The 17,661-nt window shown below is 42.2% G+C and overlaps 1 protein-coding gene across 5 annotated transcripts; it reads left to right on the forward strand.

The window, feature by feature from the left end:
- Positions 1-13,424: 13,424 nt before the first annotated feature.
- LOC103638692 (uncharacterized) lies at positions 13,425-17,383 on the forward strand. Of its 5 annotated transcripts, none has more exons than XR_558974.4 (7): positions 13,557-13,768; positions 13,849-14,019; positions 14,414-14,536; positions 15,983-16,070; positions 16,271-16,379; positions 16,584-16,651; positions 16,791-17,383. XR_558974.4 is itself a non-coding variant. In XM_020544300.3 (6 exons), exons 2-5 carry the CDS (start codon positions 13,867-13,869, stop codon positions 16,598-16,600), a joined length of 405 nt encoding a protein of 134 aa, XP_020399889.1. In that variant the 5' UTR covers positions 13,555-13,768; positions 13,849-13,866; the 3' UTR covers positions 16,601-16,651; positions 16,791-17,383. The 5 variants fall into 5 exon arrangements, 1 of the variants encoding a protein (XP_020399889.1); XR_558975.4 differs by having other exon boundaries at positions 14,414-14,510; XR_002265128.3 differs by lacking the exon at positions 14,414-14,536 and having other exon boundaries at positions 13,425-13,768.
- Positions 17,384-17,661: the final 278 nt, after the last annotated feature.

The raw sequence follows: 17,661 nt of genomic DNA on the forward strand, positions 1-17,661 counted from the left end.
TGTGAATCAAATAAATTTTTCTCGTGAAAACAACGAAATTATTACATGGAAACTATCAATGTTTTTTGCTTCACAGAAAACAAAACTGAATAGAAAAGACTGCTATCAAAGGTAGGATATGTCAATAAATGTGCTTCGACTCTGGCACAGTGCTGTTGACTGTGCGAGCTTCGGACTGTTCTCTGAAGTCCCTCTGCTGTGGAGCGTATTGACTCCCTTCTGGCTGTTGACCTTGCTGCAATGGAGGTGGAGGCGGAAGCTGCTGCCAGGAAGCTTGAGGTTGGCTTGCCGAAGCTACAGAAGCCGCAGGGTGGTTGTCTATGTATTGTGGGACATAAGGCGGATGAAACGAAGCAGTATGCATAACCTGCTTCGACTGAGCTTGTTGAGATGCAGCTTCGGCTAGTTCCTTTTGCTTCTGGATTGTAACATGGCACGTCCTAGTGGTGTGGCCCTTGCCCTCTCCACAGAATAGGCAAAACAGTCTCCTTGGCTGATCTCCGAATCTTCCGCCGAAGCCCCTGGCGCCTCTGCCTCTTGGAGCTGATGGCCGAAAGAAAGTTTGTTGTTGCCCCGAAGCCTGTGAGGAGCACTGCGGCCTGTTTTGCTGACTCCCCTTATCATCATTCTGAGTGTTGTGAATGGAACGGACATGCCTCGGGTAGTATCTTCCTCCGAAGCCCCTGGTCATCTCAGAAAACCTGAAGGCCTCCTCCCTTCTTTGGCGAAAGTCATTGTCAGCACGAACGTACTCATCCATCTTTTGGAGCAATTTCTCCAAGGTCTGAGGAGGCTTCCGAGCAAAGTATTGAGCTGCAGGTCCAGGACGGAGCCCCTTGATCATGGCTTCGATAACGATTTCATTGGGCACCGTTGGTGCCTGCGCCCTCAATCGTAAGAACCTTCGGACATACGCCTGAAGGTATTCTTCGTGATCCTGAATACACTGGAAGAGGGCTTGAGCTGTAACTGGCTTCGTTTGAAATCCTTGAAAGTTGGTCAGTAACATATCCTTCAGCTTCTGCCATGAAGTGATTGTTCCTGGCCGAAGAGAGGAATACCAGGTCTGAGCAACATTCCTGACGGCCATGACGAAAGACTTCGCCATGGTTGCAGCGTTGCCCCCGTACGAAGACACTGTTGCTTCGTAGCTCATCAAGAATTGCTTCGGGTCGGAGTGGCCGTCAAACATGGGGAGCTGGGGTGGCTTATAGGATGGAGGCCAAGGAGTAGCCTGCAGCTCAGCAGACAGAGGAGAAGCATCATCAAAAACAAAATTTCCCTGATGGAAATTATCATACCAGTCGTCTTCGTTGACGAAGCCCTCCTGATGGTGGTCTTTCTGATGAGGCCTTCTGTTCTGCTCATCGTGAGTGAGATGGCGAACTTCCTCAGAAGCTTCGTCAATTTGCCTTTGCAACTCAGCTAGGCGGGCCACCTTCTCCTTCTTCCTCTGCACTTGTTGATGAAGCATCTCCATCTCTCTGATTTCTTGGTCTAGCTCTTCTTCCTCAAGCGTCGGGCTAACAGCTTTTCTCTTCTGGCTTCTGGCCTCCCGAAGAGAGACGGTCTCCTGGTTGTGGTCCAGCGGTTGTAGTGCTGCAGCCCCAGCCGCTGAAGCTTTCTTCGGCGCCATAGCGAAGGTCTATAGCTTCCGAAGGTGTTCACGAAGACTCGAAGTGGAAGTGAGTTCACCGGAGGTGGGCGCCAATGTTGGTGACTTGTTCTCAAGTGCTAAGAGTTAAGAACAAGGCAACATAAAAAGTGTTAAGAGTTAAAGTCCTTCGTCCTTCGAAGCATTATGTCCCCTTCGGGAAATAATGAGTCTGGGACGAAGGTCTTTAGAGAAATACCTTCGCAAACATAACAGATAATGACGAAGGACTTTATATAAAACATGAAATATAATATGAGTATTATCGCAGAATCATTTCTATTTTATTAACATGGAAAAATAGAAATGATTTTAAATTACAAATGTACCTTCGGTCCTGAGAGAAGGTAGTGAATACAAGCGTGACGCCAAAAACAAATGCCAAGTCAGCGTGAACAGTACGGGAGTACTGTTCATCTATTTATAGACGCGGGACGCAGCCCACGTAAAATTACATCCATGCCCATTACATTTGTTAACGGTTTATGAAAATCTATTGAGGACCCCGAAGTCTTTTCATCTTTAAGTCGGTTCCCCCTTCTGCCATCGCGCCGAAGCTTTCCTGCGCACAGCTTCGGCTACACTCGACCTTCGTCTGGTTCAGGCTTCGTCCTGGCTGTGCTCCATATTCATAATTCTGGATCCGAAAATACCTGTTCACATAATCCACTCGGAAAACATTGTCAAATTATGTTTTTGAGGACCTTCGGAGGACGAAGGCCCCCAACACATTGTATAATGTAAAATCAGGTCTGAGCACTCAGGTCTGGCGTCTAAAGGTGTCTTTTCTATTCTATGCTTCACATAAGGTTCAACTTGTTCTCCTTTTTTTGTTACTTACTCCCTCTGTTACTTCTGGTTGCATCCCTAGGACCCATACATATGAAAGCGCTACTATTGTAACCGTGAGATGATCTGATGGCTGGTTTGGCGACGACGACGTCTTGGTGCAGGTGGAGCTGCTATTTATGGAGAGGAGCGTTGATAGTCATTGTTCTGGGATGGTAGTCCGCATGACTGAACGTTAGTCATCACTTCTTAGACTTTATTTTGGTTATATTCGTGTTGTAGTATAATTTGATTTGTACAAGTTTAGTTCTATATTGATTGTTGACAAAGAATTTGCGAGAGATTGAGGTCAATGATAATATGTGTTTTGTTTTTATGTAATCCTTCTGCTCTAATATTTTATATTAAATTTTAACTTTTGTATATTTGTATCGTAGTGATGTTTGTCATTCTATATCTATATTTTATACTAAATTTTAACTTTTGTGGCATCACACGTGCACAAATGGATTCCGAAACATTTTCTCATAACGATATAATACATATATGTACATAAATTATCGTGTTATTATATGGTTCCGTTGCAACGCACGTGCACTCACCTAGTGTATGGAAAAGTCTGATATATTATTTGGGGGGAAAGACAATATAGTTTTCGTAGGTGACTTTAGATAGGTATTTCCAAGTTCCAATTGTACGAAAGGGTACTAGGGCACAAGTAATCAATGTGACATTACACAGATCATACCTATGGGACAATATGCGATAACTAAAACTTGTTCGTAAAAGCTCAGTCCGATCGCGCATTGGGAATGGTGTTGAGGAGACATTTTACGAGGATTATATAAAGTTTTCTAGCGAGATATGTGTGCCTTACACCAGTACCAAATTTAACATCGAAGATCTCATTGATAAAGTTTTACAACTGTTAGAGGAAAATATAAGAAAATTGACTATAGCATACTTGATAAAGTTTTACAAATGTTAGAGACATTTCATGGTTAATATTATCATAAAGGTTTATAACATACTTGAACAACTATAGCATTTAAACAAGATCTGACTATGTGATATATAAAGACCGTTGCAACACACAGGCACTTGCACTAGTCCAATTTTATATGCTAACTTCAAAATTAGTTTTATTTTTATGGGTATCTGTTGCGGGGTAGTAGGTACCCAATTGCAATCTTGTTTGTGTTCTCACACCTAGGTCCATATGGCCCCTTCAAACTAGATAACAAAGAGGTAAGTGTTGATATATTGTCATAGCGACAAAGCCCTGCCATATTTCGTGCCTACCGTGACATGTCGTAGTCAACCTATTCTTTTTAAAAACTTGCAATCTATACGTATACATATATATTAATGTTAAGGGGTTTTTTTATTGTACTTGTAACTTAGTTTTCTAGATCCTATGTTGTTACTACTTTGTTTCCTCGACAGTGGTGGATAAAGCAACATTTTTTTTCTTTAAGCTAGATACTTGCCTTAGTACAAATCTTGCGATTTGAAAACAACTTAAATTATCGATGTCTTGTAGCATAACAACTTCAATGTCTAACACTCCTTTGGAAACCCTAAAATGCCTGCTAAGAAGATGGAAGACCACACTGTAGAGATTCAAAAAATTATGTCCAAACCAAGTCAAACTATAAGCACAAGTTCGTGTACCCAAGATATATTCAAAAAGATCCAGGAGCTTGTAGATTGGATCAATTAGGTGTTCATACAATGTAGTGAAGTTATTAAAGGCCACAATCCTACGATCCTAAATGTTTGCATCTCAAGTGGAGATGTGCTTGTAGAAATGGAACGTCTCCCATAAACATCCACACCAAAGACTATACAACAAATGTGCAATGAATAAGGGACGAACTACGACAACAGACAATCTAGAGGGATTAACTAGTTTTAATGTTGTGTGGTAGGTAGTAAACTACGATGTAATACGTAGTTTTCTATGAAGCAAGTGGTGTCTGAGAGCACCTAGAGGGGGGGTGAATAGGTGATCCTGTAAAAATCAAATACTTATAGCCACAAAACTTGGTTAAGTGTTAGTATGGCTAAGAAGCAAGCTCTTGCTAACACAAGATATCACAGAAAAGCAATCACAAGAGACACGGTGGTTTATCCCGTGGTTCGGCCAAGTATAACACTTGCCTACTCCACGTTGTGGCGTCCCAATGGACGAGGGTTGCACTCAACCCCTTTCAAGTGATCCAATGATCAACTTGAATACCACGGGTTTTCCTTTCTTATGCTTTCTCCCGTTCGCGAGGAATCTCCACAACTTGGAGCCTCTCGCCCTTACAATTGATGATCACACAGAAGCACGAAAGTAAGGGAGGGGAGAGCAACACACACAAGACTCAAAACAACGAGCACAATCACACACACAAGCCACAACTTGAGCTCAAAACACAACGCAAGGAGTTCTCTATTCAAATGGAGCTCAAGTCACTACTCAAATGGTCCCTTTTATAGCCCCAAGGCAGCTAGGAGTCGTTGGAACCCAACAAGGAAGGCAATTCTTGCCTTCTGTCGGGTGGCGCACCGGACAGTCCGGTGCACCACCGGACAGCCACTGTAGCATGTCCGGTGCGAATCTCCTTCCATTCCTGGCGCAGCCGACAGTTGGATCTTCGGGCTGGTTGGCGCACCGGACACTGTCCGGTGCACACCGGACAGTCCGGTGCCCCCTGCCGACCGTTGGAGCGGGCCACGCGTCGCCCGCGGATTTGGCGGCCGACCGTTGCGCTGGCAGCCATTGGCTCACCGGACAGTCCGGTGCGCCACCAGACAGTCCGGTAAATTATAGTCGTACGCCGCCAAAAACTCCCGAGAGCAGCCAGTTCGCCGGAGACCAGTCTGGCGCACCGGACACTGTCCGGTGTGCCAGACAGTGTTGAGTCTTGGCTGCTTCGAGCCAAGTTCTTCTCTTCTTTTCTTTTCTTTGATTCTAGCACTTAGACAAATATATTAGTACACAAAAACCAATGTACTAAGTCTAGAATCATACCTTATTGTTGATTTGCACTTCATTCAACATTTGGCATACAATAACACTTAGAGAATATGTGTTGGCACTTAATCACCAAAACAATATAGAAATGGCCCAAGGCATATTTCCCTTTCAGTGTCATTAACAATGCAACGCTGCGGGACACCAGGCACCAAGTTGAGTTCTAATAACAACATTCATAAGATATGTTAATGTGTGATGCAGCTTTAAACAATGTTTTCATATCATGCATCATACTCAGACAAAATTTCACTTGAACTTTCTTTTGGCCAACACTTGTCCTAATGGTCAAGCATTGCACATAAACTTTATATAATGGTAACTTAGAAATAAGAACATCAAAGTGCAACATATATTCTAAGCGATACACTGGTCCACTTAAATGGACCAAGGGTCCTATGTAGGGTTTAGGCGAGCCATACCATAACATTGGACCAAGCTGGGGTATGGACAATATAGGGGCAAATAGTGGATTATAAGGTGCCTCATCTTTCAATTTCTTCGATGATGGCGTGGACGATGAGGGTGATGGGGGCATTGACATAAAATCATGTCATCATTATAGTCATAAGGTGTCACACTAGGGGTGGACGTCAAGAGGGCATGGGCATAAAATCATCATCATCATTGTGTGTCATATTGGGGGTGGATGGCGAGGGGGCATTGGCATAAAATCATCGTCATCATTGTAGTCCTTAGATGTCACATTAGGGGCATTGTAGACATTTTTATTTCCTCTAGATGAGCCTGCTGCAGTATCCGCTTTTATCGTATGCACTTGTGATCTCCCGTGAACAGTTGCCCCAACAGGCACTTATGTTTTCTTCTACCAAACAACACACACCACCAAACAACATATTCTGCATCGCGAGGAAGTTGGGGATTTCTATATTGATGATCTCTGCATCTTTCGGATAGTCCTACACCTCAACAACAATACAAGAAGTTGGGCAAGATAAACGAAAAAGCATATCTAATAGTGAATAGCGACATACCTTGAAATGTTTTTCATAGTTCGCTGGAAACATAAAAAGCTTATGTGCCCTCCAAAGAAAATGACAATAAGGAAAGTTGACAATTGTACAAATTCTATGATATCATGCACGTTACTCGGACAAAAGAGCTCTTAAAGCTTTTGTCGTCAATACTTGACAAGATGGACTACCACTGAATTGAGTCGTTGCATTCAATTTTGAGACCGCTTTTATGGTATACTTTTCCTCAAGAGGATCATGTTCCCCCTACAACATCCAACGATGTACCCAAGGCTATAGAAACCCTCCTCGAGGTCGACATAATTGGTGGATTGGATGTTCTATCCATTCTGTGTTTAAAAACCATCATCCACCTAGAACTAAAAAATATACTGAATACCTAAACAAATCTACTCAATACCCAAACAAAAGTAAAATACTTAACTCAATGGAACCCAAAAGAGGCAGGGTTTAAACTTTCTCCATCAGTGTCACCCCTAAATTGTTTCGAAACATATACGAAGAAGGAATGCATCTTGAAAATGAAACCCTAAGAATGCAGAACAGGTTTATATCGATGGAATCCAACCTGCAGCTCGCTAGACAGACGGCATGGGGCATGCTACCCACCTTCGGGCGGTAGGGACTAGAGTGTAAAAGAACAAAAATTTTGTTTAGTATCGCCTCCTATCCAGACGATAGACACCTATAACTGTAGTTTTATGAAGTCAGGATGTAAGGTTGAAATCTCCATCATTTTTCTGTAGAAAACAGTGTATAGAAACAGAAGTTGTTTCGAATTAAAACCAAGCGAACAGCTCGAGTGATTATAATTTGGACAAAGACATCCACTAATCAAATGGTACACCGGTTTTACTTTTGTACTAATTAAAAAGAAAGATAAAAAATCAACCCATATACATGCGTTCAGGCAGGTCACCGGGACAAGAACCTAGTTGGCCAATATGATAGATAAATCAGGTCGGACAATGGTCGGTCTGCCTTTCTGAGACAAGTTGCAAAATGAGTTTAAGAACCACCTCATACATACTACCTCCGTTCTTAAATATATGACTTCGTTGATTTTTTTTTTAAAAAACTTTAACTACTCGTCTTATTCAGAAAAATGTGAATTATCATTTATTTTGTTATGATTTATTTTATCACATAAGGTTGTTTGAGCATGACTTGAAATTTTATATTTTTAAATAAATATTTTGAATAAGACGAGTGGCTAAAGTTTTTTTAAAAGTCAATGGTGTCATATATTTAAAAACGGAGGGAGTATATGTGTAAATCAAATCCGTGATTCAGTACTTGATCTATCGGGTGGCATGTTGCTCATCATCATGATGCATGATGTATGTTCAGGAAAGAAGAATATATATACACTTTTCTATAGTGCAAATGGTTTGAGCTGCCCATGGATTCAGGCCAGCTGGTCCTGGTCCAGGGAAGGAAATAAACATAGGGTCATACAATACAGATGAAGACAAGCGGACACAGGGCTGTGCCATTTGCAAGTTGTGCCTATATATATTATAGGATGTTTTTTGGAGTTTGCGCTGCATGTACCTCTTCAATTTGGATGATTGCTTATTTTGAGCAAGTTGAGACGAATGAGATACATTGACCGTGTGATTGGTTGTTGTATGGTGGTAGCCTGACTTGTATATGAGCAGTCTAGCTCTTTGTGCACAGGCTAGATCCGTGCGTCTTTTGTTTGATTGTTTGTATTGGTACATTTAGGACAAATGCAGCTAGCGTTTGGTTGTCTGTGTGAGGACGTGTACTAGAGAAGACTATATAAATAAATCTTTAAAGATTATACATCATGTGTGGTCTAATTCTATAGGCAAAAATATCAGAAACATAAATATGAAATCGGTTCGATGATTAAATCTTTCAATTAAAAGATATAAGAAAAAAACAAATTAAAAAAGCATCTCAAAATTCGTGCAGCTGTATTTGGACAACCAGGACGAGCGCATACGCGCCTACGTGTGGGCGCAGCCTGCTTGCGCGCTCTGATTTGCATCCCATTGGTCTGCATGCATAGAGCCCGTAACCAAATACATCGTGCTTTAATGCTCCACGGGTGCACCTGTACCCGTGGAGCAGTCAACCAATCACGCGCTGACTGATTGGTTTGCTAGGCCTGCGCAGCGGCTCGCGCGATCAAGGCCGACCGGAAACGGTCGTTTTTGGTTTTTTGGCGTATAAGCGGATGCAGTCAAGTATCTTAAAATAATTTGTTTTACATCCACTTATAGAGTCCACGTCCGTTAGACGTACAGCCAACCAAACAAATACTCAAATAAAGTTAATGCACGCAAAGAAAATGTGACTAACCAATCGAACATATAATGTACAATGCATCTGCATGCATAAGTTTCCAGGGGAATGCATCTGCCGTGTCGTGCTTTTGCAATTTGGATGATCGTCGACGAAGCTAGAGGAGGTGAGGCTCATCCGCTACTCCCATTTCCCACCGGGACCGGCCGTGCAAGTGCTGCTGCTGATGGCAGAATCCCAATGGAATGGAAGCACGCGGCATGGGCCAGGATGGCACGTTGCTGCTGCTGGCTCTCAATCGGCGTCAAATTGACTGCCGACGGGCTCAACTGGCACATACTTAGATATATGCTTGCTCCATGCATGTGTGACGGACAGTACAACTGTACAAGGGTACTTTAGTCTATTCCCAGTCCAAAACTGCCCTATTATATGTTACTATAAAAATACATAATCTCTACTACTCTTTAATAGCATAGTGTAGGCATTCACATTATATTGGTGGTGCACGGTTCAGCCACCGCGCGTCCGCGCCCCTTCGTCCCGCCCCGAAATCTCGCATCGCATCGATGGAAGGTTGTGCTCGTGCGTTGCGCCACCTCCTCATCAGCCGTGATGCCTCCCCCTGCCCCACGAATCTCGCCCCACGAATCTCGCCTCCCCCACCCCCGCAAATCTCGTCGTCGCCATTATCTCAACCCGTCCACCGCCTCCTCTCCAACAGCAAGCCTACTCCGACGACTCTGACGAGGCCGCTGCCCCGCGCCAGGAGGGAGGTCAAGAAGCCTAAGAAGCCCAAGGTGAAGAAGCTGAAGGTGACGATCGCCGAGGCCGCCGTCTTGATCGACGCCAAGAACCTCACAACACACCTCTTTGAGATCTCGGTAAGGCCCTCGTCCCCGTCGAATTCCTGTTAAAAAATGAGATCTTGTGATGACCTCCATCCTGGCGTCGACGGCGTGTTAGTCGTCACGGCAGACAGAGCTCTTGGGCTCCTGCTCTTTTCTCCGCACCCAGCGCCGCCGTGGGCGATTTTAGGGTTTCGTCGCCGGCGACAACAACCTGCCTGTAGCGATTCGACGTAGGCATCCCCGTTCCTCTCCTCTAGAGGCATGTCTCCTCGACATCTCGTCGGTGTAGCCTGAGTGCGGGTCCACGCCCCTACAGACCCACGACGACGACCTGGAGATCCAATCCACCTCCGACGACCTCGACCTATCTGCAACTTGTGGACAGCCTGCAGAAACAGCTCGTATTGGAGGTTTGCCTTTTCTGTCCTTATGGCTTCTTCTAATCCCCCTCATTTATGTTCAGTGATGATGAATTCATTCATGTCTTTGAGAATGTTGATTTGTAGTTGGATTCATGTCCCTTCGTGATTTATTTCATTTTTAGTAGGCCATGGCACCAGTAGAGTCGCCAAACTTCCTGGCGATGTCTTTCGTGTGTTGTTTTTAGTTCTCTATTAAAGACTCTTCTGAGGTTGGGTTGTTTATAATTTGTTAGGTTTCTAATTTGTTATGTTGGTTCTTCATCATTCTGTAGATGCCTTCCTTCTCGCATAATGACGCGAGATGTTATATTTGGTTTCTGCCGATCATGCTATATATGCATCTGTGATGCGAATTGAGATTCATTGAGCAACACAAGGCTTCTGCGTTGGAGATGGGGTCTTAATATTTCTATCATGTAATATCTTTTGGTAGCTTGCATCATATTAATAAAATATCTTTGGTGGCCTCAGGTCTGGTGGTAATGCTTATGTGATTGGTGATTCTGCAAAGCCTGAGCAGAAGTGGCACGCCTACTATGCCACTACTGAGCACCCCTGAGGAGCTTGTTGTTACTCTTAACATGTGCATGATTGGGCTGGACAAGAAGAGAGCTTCTGTCTTCTTCGAGGCCTCTGCTGATGGTTACACATCTTGTGCTAAGGAGATGACCAAGCTCTCAGGTATCTCGGACATTATCCTATAGTCAGAGATCTGCGACTAATTTGTTAGGTTGGTTCTTCATCATTTTGTAGATGCCCTTCCTTCTCGCTACATGAACTAACTAATGACAGAGGGTGGAAGTGACCCATGAAGCTTGTCGTCAAGCTCACTACATGAACTAACTTTACTCAAACTGCTTGTCGTCAAGCTCACTACGTCAACAATATGAAGCTCAATAGGGTGGAAGTGGACCTTATAAGGCTGTTGGAGGCTACTTTATGGCAGCAAAATAGGTTAAACTTGTCTATGTATGTAACTGTAGCTAATATGAATATCTTAGATCATTTGTTTTCCATCCCGTGTAACTGATTTAAAGGAAAATAAGTAGTGCAGCCTCATTCTGTTCTTATTAGTGATAGAGAACAATCTCAGAGACTTAGACTATTTTGTTTTAGCACATGATGTCTGATTCTTCTATCAATCTGAGTTGGGTTACAGTATTAGTGGTGTGGTGGTTATTTGTGCTCCCCCAAATGTTTTTAAGGTTCCCTTGTTTGAATGAAAAAGAAAAATAATCTTCTATATGACAACGGCAAACAAAATTGGGAAACTATTAATACATAATCCACTTTTTGCATTTTGCATCAATGTAAAAACCTGAAACCTGTACATGGAGTATTGGTCGCCAGTTAAGAGTACATTCTGATAAGCCTTTTGCATATTGCTGCTATTTATAGAGGTTTCAGGATTCAGGATTTTACACTGACACAGGTTTCAGGATTCAGGCTATCCTTGCATTCTTATCCACGGAATTCGATTTGGCTGATACTGGCATTGGGTTTCAATATTTTGTTAAATCTTTATGACTTAACATTATGATGAGCGACAAAACGACCCAAAATGATAAGAATGAGGGCTTTAAGTGCTCCACTAACTTAGCCTCTAGGAAAATCAGTCAGGCGCATTATTTCAGGGTTCAGTCGGTCTCACAAACTGGGTTCTTCAGGTAGGTGATATTAAATTCCGTGGCATGAAATGATTTAATATAATCATGGCAATAAGCAGTATCTGCTTCTTTCGTAAATGTTTATTTATTAAAAAAACTTGAAAAGATGTCTAGAATTGTATGGTTTGTTGTCTATGCTAATCATCTTTATTGATAAGGCTTCCAATATTTTTTGACACAAATATCTGGGCAAGCAGCACAAAGCCGACCATGGCAGATATTATCGGTATCGATCTAGGCACACCGAATTCATGCGGGTTCCTGAAGGACAGATCGGCGGGTTCCTGAAATGGCAGGTGCGGGACAGCGGGTTCCTGAAGGACAGATCAGCGGCACTGACGCCCCCGGCGGGGACGCGGCGGCGCTGGCGGCGCGCTACGCTGGGCTGGTGATCTCGATCGAGCGGATGGCGCGGTCGCCGCTGCTGATCTGCCATTCTCGCGCCCTTGCCCCGACACACGCTCACCACCAGCCCTCGCCAACCTCCGACCACGTTCCCCACACCGCCCTCGCCAATCATTAGAGTAGTAGAGATTTATTTTATAATGCATGCCAATAGTTCAGGTTGTAGATAACTGTTTTATTTTCTTCAACAGTAGTTCATCTTCAATGATTCTGTACATGCTGCTAGATTATTCATGGTTATCATCTCCTGCACATGGCAATATCTGGTGTGATTGAAGAGTTTATTCAGTGCTATGATAGGAGTATATGACTTAGTGAAAATTGTTAACGGTGGATATCCAACCAATGTTCCGTATTTCTATTGAAAACAGTTACGCTTGTATTTTATTTTGTTTGACACTTATGCTTGTATTTTATTTTGTTTAACATGGGCACAAACACTTACGCAAGTCACAAGATCTAATTTTTCCCCAAGACCATGCCTTATCACACATGCTACCTCTGGGTTGTGAAAAATATTTTCATTTTTGTAAATGTGCCTCAAGTCAATCGTTTGAATTTTATTAAGTCTAAAATACTTATTTGTTGTTTGTTTACCTTGGCCGACAATAAGAAGTTAAGAACACTACATGATAAACTGGAACACTTCAGGTTCAGCCTTGAGTGGGTTTGGTTTTATACTCCTATGGAGTTTGACACCGTCTGCAACCATTTTCAATTGATTCCGAGCTTTGGTAAAGGTTATGGTGAGTAAAGGAGTGATATGGGAATTGGGAAAGGCCAAAGTGCATAAGAAGCCGACGGGTCCCTGCTCGCGCGCCTGTTGCTGGAGGAGCCCGCGGACGAGGATCCCCTTGTTTATAGACCTCGCCTTGTGATCTCTACATCTTGTACAACTACACTGAGATTTTGTTTTTGGATCATGAAATGGACCGTACGTTGCATAACTTTGTATAATTTGCTAATAGCTTTGTGAAGGCAAATGGTACCATGTGATCTGCTAACGCCACACACACCAACATGTCACCTATGTGATAACCATGGTGATGCTAGCACTATTCGCCCCTTTTTTGCCAAAAAAAACTTGGACAAAATATTCAATGGTATTGTTAGCATATTACCACGCCGACTTGGTCATTCAGTAGTATTTACTAATTTGTGAGGGGTCTGTTCTTTTTTAACAAAAAAACTAAGATCGGCATGCTCATTACAGGTGAAAAGAGAAGCACATGAAAACTGAGTAGCGTCACAGACAATTCGATTGCCAGGTATCACCAATGTTCAGTTTACCATGCTATTTTCCAGAGTTTATAATGCAGATACTAGCTAATGAAGAGTTGATGCAAATAGTACCTACATGTTCTCTTGATTTTTTTTGATAAGGGAAATTTTATTGCTTCAAGATAATCATAAGTCACAACTCTCTTGAAAACAAAAACCTGACTACATGTTCTTTTGATACAATTGTCTTTTAATGTACCCCAGACGAAAACCTGGAAATGCGTCCCCGTCCCCATCCGTGGTTAGCTTGGCGCCGACAGCTTCCTCGTCTCCTCCTTCCACGCGCCCAACACCGAGGAGGACGGCAACAAGGTCTAGGCCTTCCTCGCGGAGATGGAGAGCACCATCAGGGACCACCCGCTCTGGGCCAACGCCACCGACTAGGAGATCGACCACGCGCTTGAGGTGAAGCCCTACCCCTCACTGAATCACTGTTCCTTGTTTTTTGCCTCCATGTACCTGATGAGGCCTTTTTTGTGCGTTAGGGCCTGGAGAAGTATGTCATGACCAAATTGTTCGACCGCACGTTTGGGACTTCCACTGAGGATGCCGTTTCCGACATGGACATCTTAGAGAAGATTGGTCTCTTGCAGCAGTTTGTTAAGCCTCATCACTTGGATATACCCAAGGTCCTGCATAACGAGGCATCGTGGCTGGTAACTCATTCTGAGCTTGAAGCATCCACAATGCGATTTCAGTCCTTGATGTTTGTCATAAGTTCTAAGGATGGGAGTAATTGGTGCATTTCACATTTTAATAGCATTGTGTGTTTGATCAAAATGAAGCCCCCAAAATAGTATTACTTGGATATAAATTTGCTAGCCTCGATATTCAAAAGGGTGTCAATTGTTAAGCATTCAGCTCTATTTTCCCCCTCTGTTATCAATTATGCTCTGATTGTACTGTGTATATTCAAGAAGTTGCTGGTTTTAATCATGTAAAATCCAAAATTTTAAATTATCCAAAGTTCCCATGAAAGAAATCGTTCCAGTGATACAGCCAAAGCTCATACTGACTGAGACCATTCTTTCTCTGCACATGCCACTTCAGCTTGCAGTGAAAGAGCTGCAGAAGATTAATTCCTTTAAAGCACCACGTGAGAAGCTTCTGTGCATCATGAGCTGTTGTCAAGTCATCAATAACAGCTGTGAGTTGAGAATTACACATAGGAAGGTGGTATCTTGTTCCTGATAGCCTTGGCTCACTAGAGTTTTGTAGCATTGTGGTGCCTTGCATTACTTGTACTTAGGTTGGGGGTCCTTTATTCACTAGGATGGATCTTCTGAAATTAGTGCTGAAGGAACTGAAAATTGGCACACATGACATATTGCCTTCTAACTGGTACAATCTGCCACCAGATGTCTCACAGTTTTGGTGCCGATCGGCTTCCTGCAATGGAGAATGTGAAAATCGAACCTGGAATGTAGGGCAGAAAACCACTACTGAGGCAGGTGGGGATAAAGATGGAGTCACATAGGCTGGGAGTATGTGTTGGATCCCAATGTTCTGTAGTTAGTGTTGAGGCTTGAGGTTTTAGAGCTGTAGTTTTGGGGAAAATGTGAGTTGTGACACTGATTTTTAACAACTGATGTGCTGCTCCAGTGCTCCGGGCAAATTCAGTCGGGCGTTATGCTAATGAAGATTATGTCAAAGGAAAATATGACCAAGGGTGAAAGGAGATTTATGTAGTTCCCTTTTAGTTACATATTCGATTTTATTTTAAACAGGTACGGATGAGGGATATCCATGGTTAAGTTTGATGCTTCAGGACCAATATCGTTGCGTGTCGATGCTGGTGGTATCTACATTTTCATAGTTACAGAACAGGCTTCTGATTTGTTGTTTCTGCAGTAGATGCTACTATAGTCGATCATGATGATTCAAAATGTTCTTTTCACTCATCCGATTTTATTTTCCAATTTGGTTAGTAAACACATGGTGTAGTTTTAGTGCTTGTAGTGTCACATGAACCAACTTGTATGATGGTTACTATCGCTCAAAAAACTACAGCACTGTATGACATTCCTATGTGGTAAATCCTAGGATAGTGTAGTGTCTTACATCATGTAAACTGTTATTTACGAAACTATGTAATACATAACTGGCTAAAGAACTACTAACTAAACATACATGTGTAGTTGCAAAAATACAGAACTGCCCAGGAAACAAATATATATTGGGATGGAAAAATCAGATAGATAAATTTGAAAAAACTAGCTGAAAACACCATGCAGCAGCTGTTGTTGCATAATGCATTAGTCTTGTTTTTCCCCCTCTCCAATGCATAATGTATAAGTCCTGATATCAGATTTGCTTCTTCCTTTAGACATATGAGGTCAGGCTTGCTTGTATAGTTAAACAATTACCTTATGAGAAAAGTATAGAGAACTGAAACTCATAGCAGTAGCACTGGCATTGGCACACTTTAATCACTTCACAGTTCACAATGTTTATTTTTGCTTTGAAGGTGGTCTGTTTTTTTGCCAAGCGTGCATGCATGCGCCTTGTTAGTTGTGGTTCTAGGCAGGCAGGCGGACAATGCGTTCTGCAAGAAATTCATCTTCTTTTGATCTGCATGCAGACTGAAACAGTCCTTTGCTTGCGCCGAAATTCTTCCAGGATCCTTGCCCGGAAGTCAGCTCAGAGGTCGCGAGTGAGGAAGTTGCAGTACATCTCCGAGCTCGAGCGCAGCGTCACAACACTGCAGGTATGCACGAGCATTACTATATATCGATACTATGATTCTATGAAACTTGTAAGGTATGATGCAATACAATCATCTTTATGCATGCACAGTGCTCGATATGAACTGATCCAAAATATTTGTTCTCTCTAATTACATCCCTATGTTTTGTATCTTCTACTTAGAGTTCAATTTGAAGTCTACTAACATATCATTGCACACAGAAATGGTATGATACAACTGGAGTCCACCTTCACCATAGGCAGGCAACAATTATCCATGCTGATGATCTGCCATATTCTTCAAAGTCGTTTGAAAGGGCGATGTTTTCCCGTATGTATATTCCATTTGGTTGAACACATGTTCCTTTCTCTAAATTTTCACACTAATCTTTTTCTTCAGAACATGATGTTATGTTTAGGCTAATGATACAGATGATGAATTGAACAATGCTCTCTTTATAGTGTGTCTGATTGAACAATGCTCTCTTTATAACAAATCAGAACATTATGCCTTCTAACATATACTAAATTTCAGAACCTGTGTCTGATTGAATTCTACACCAGTTCTTGGAAGAGAAAGCCTCACCAAGTCATCATCTCCAGGTTTGTTATTGTTTAGATGCAAATCGTCGTTAGTTAACTTTTTGTGTTGAAGTAACTGTTTGGTTGAGAAAATTGGTTGCCTATCTTCTATTTTCTCTGTTTTGTTATAGCACCAAGCTGATTTGTGTCTAATTTATAGGAACGATGTTAGCGAAAGTCAATTTAATCTGGTGCTGAACATTGAGTTGCAACAAATCATCGATAGAGACTGAGTCACCGCAGCTAGAAACCACTGTCTCAAGGTGCTGAACATTGAGTTGCAACAAATCATCGATGGAGACCGAGTCACCGCAGCCAGAAACCATTGTCTCAATTTGAGGAGATTTTCCATCTATGTTTGTTAGAAGGCATAATGCTATTTATCTCTTGTATTCGAACATTTGGCAATTAAGAAATAGAAGATTACTTCCCCAATATCCCTTCTTCCTAATCTCACCTTTCACGGCTTCTATGGAACAATCACTTACTATTACTGACTGACATGTCCACTCCTCATATGTGAGATATTGGGGTTGATATATATGTTGTTCGTTTCCATGTACTTGTTATGCACTAACATTTATCGAATAATTTGTACACTGTCGCAACACACGGACACTCACCTAGTGAAACATATAGTTGTCTTAATGTACAGTATTATTTGTTGTTTCATAGTCTTTATAAGACAATTAAATGCTAGATATGTATAAGAGTATGAATTGTGAGCCACCACTTAGATGGTTCAGGTTTTAATGCATGTAATATCTCTATCAAGATACTGCTTTATTCTCTTTGCTCCTCACATGGTACATCATCTTTCTATTCTACATGCCATGTGTTAAATGAGTATATATGACACCATGCACAGGGAATAGACTTAGAGCAAGTATAATAAGGTAATGTATGTGGGATGCAAGAGATGCCACATAATATTTATTTATGAAGACGTGGAAGAAAAAGAGAAATAGAGAGAGAAAAACACCGACTGAAAGCAGACTACTCACAGACTTTAAGGCAGTTTGTGAGAGAAA

The sequence above is a fragment of the Zea mays genome, chromosome 9, assembly GCF_902167145.1.
Source record: "Zea mays cultivar B73 chromosome 9, Zm-B73-REFERENCE-NAM-5.0, whole genome shotgun sequence".
Lineage (NCBI taxonomy): Eukaryota > Viridiplantae > Streptophyta > Magnoliopsida > Poales > Poaceae > Zea > Zea mays.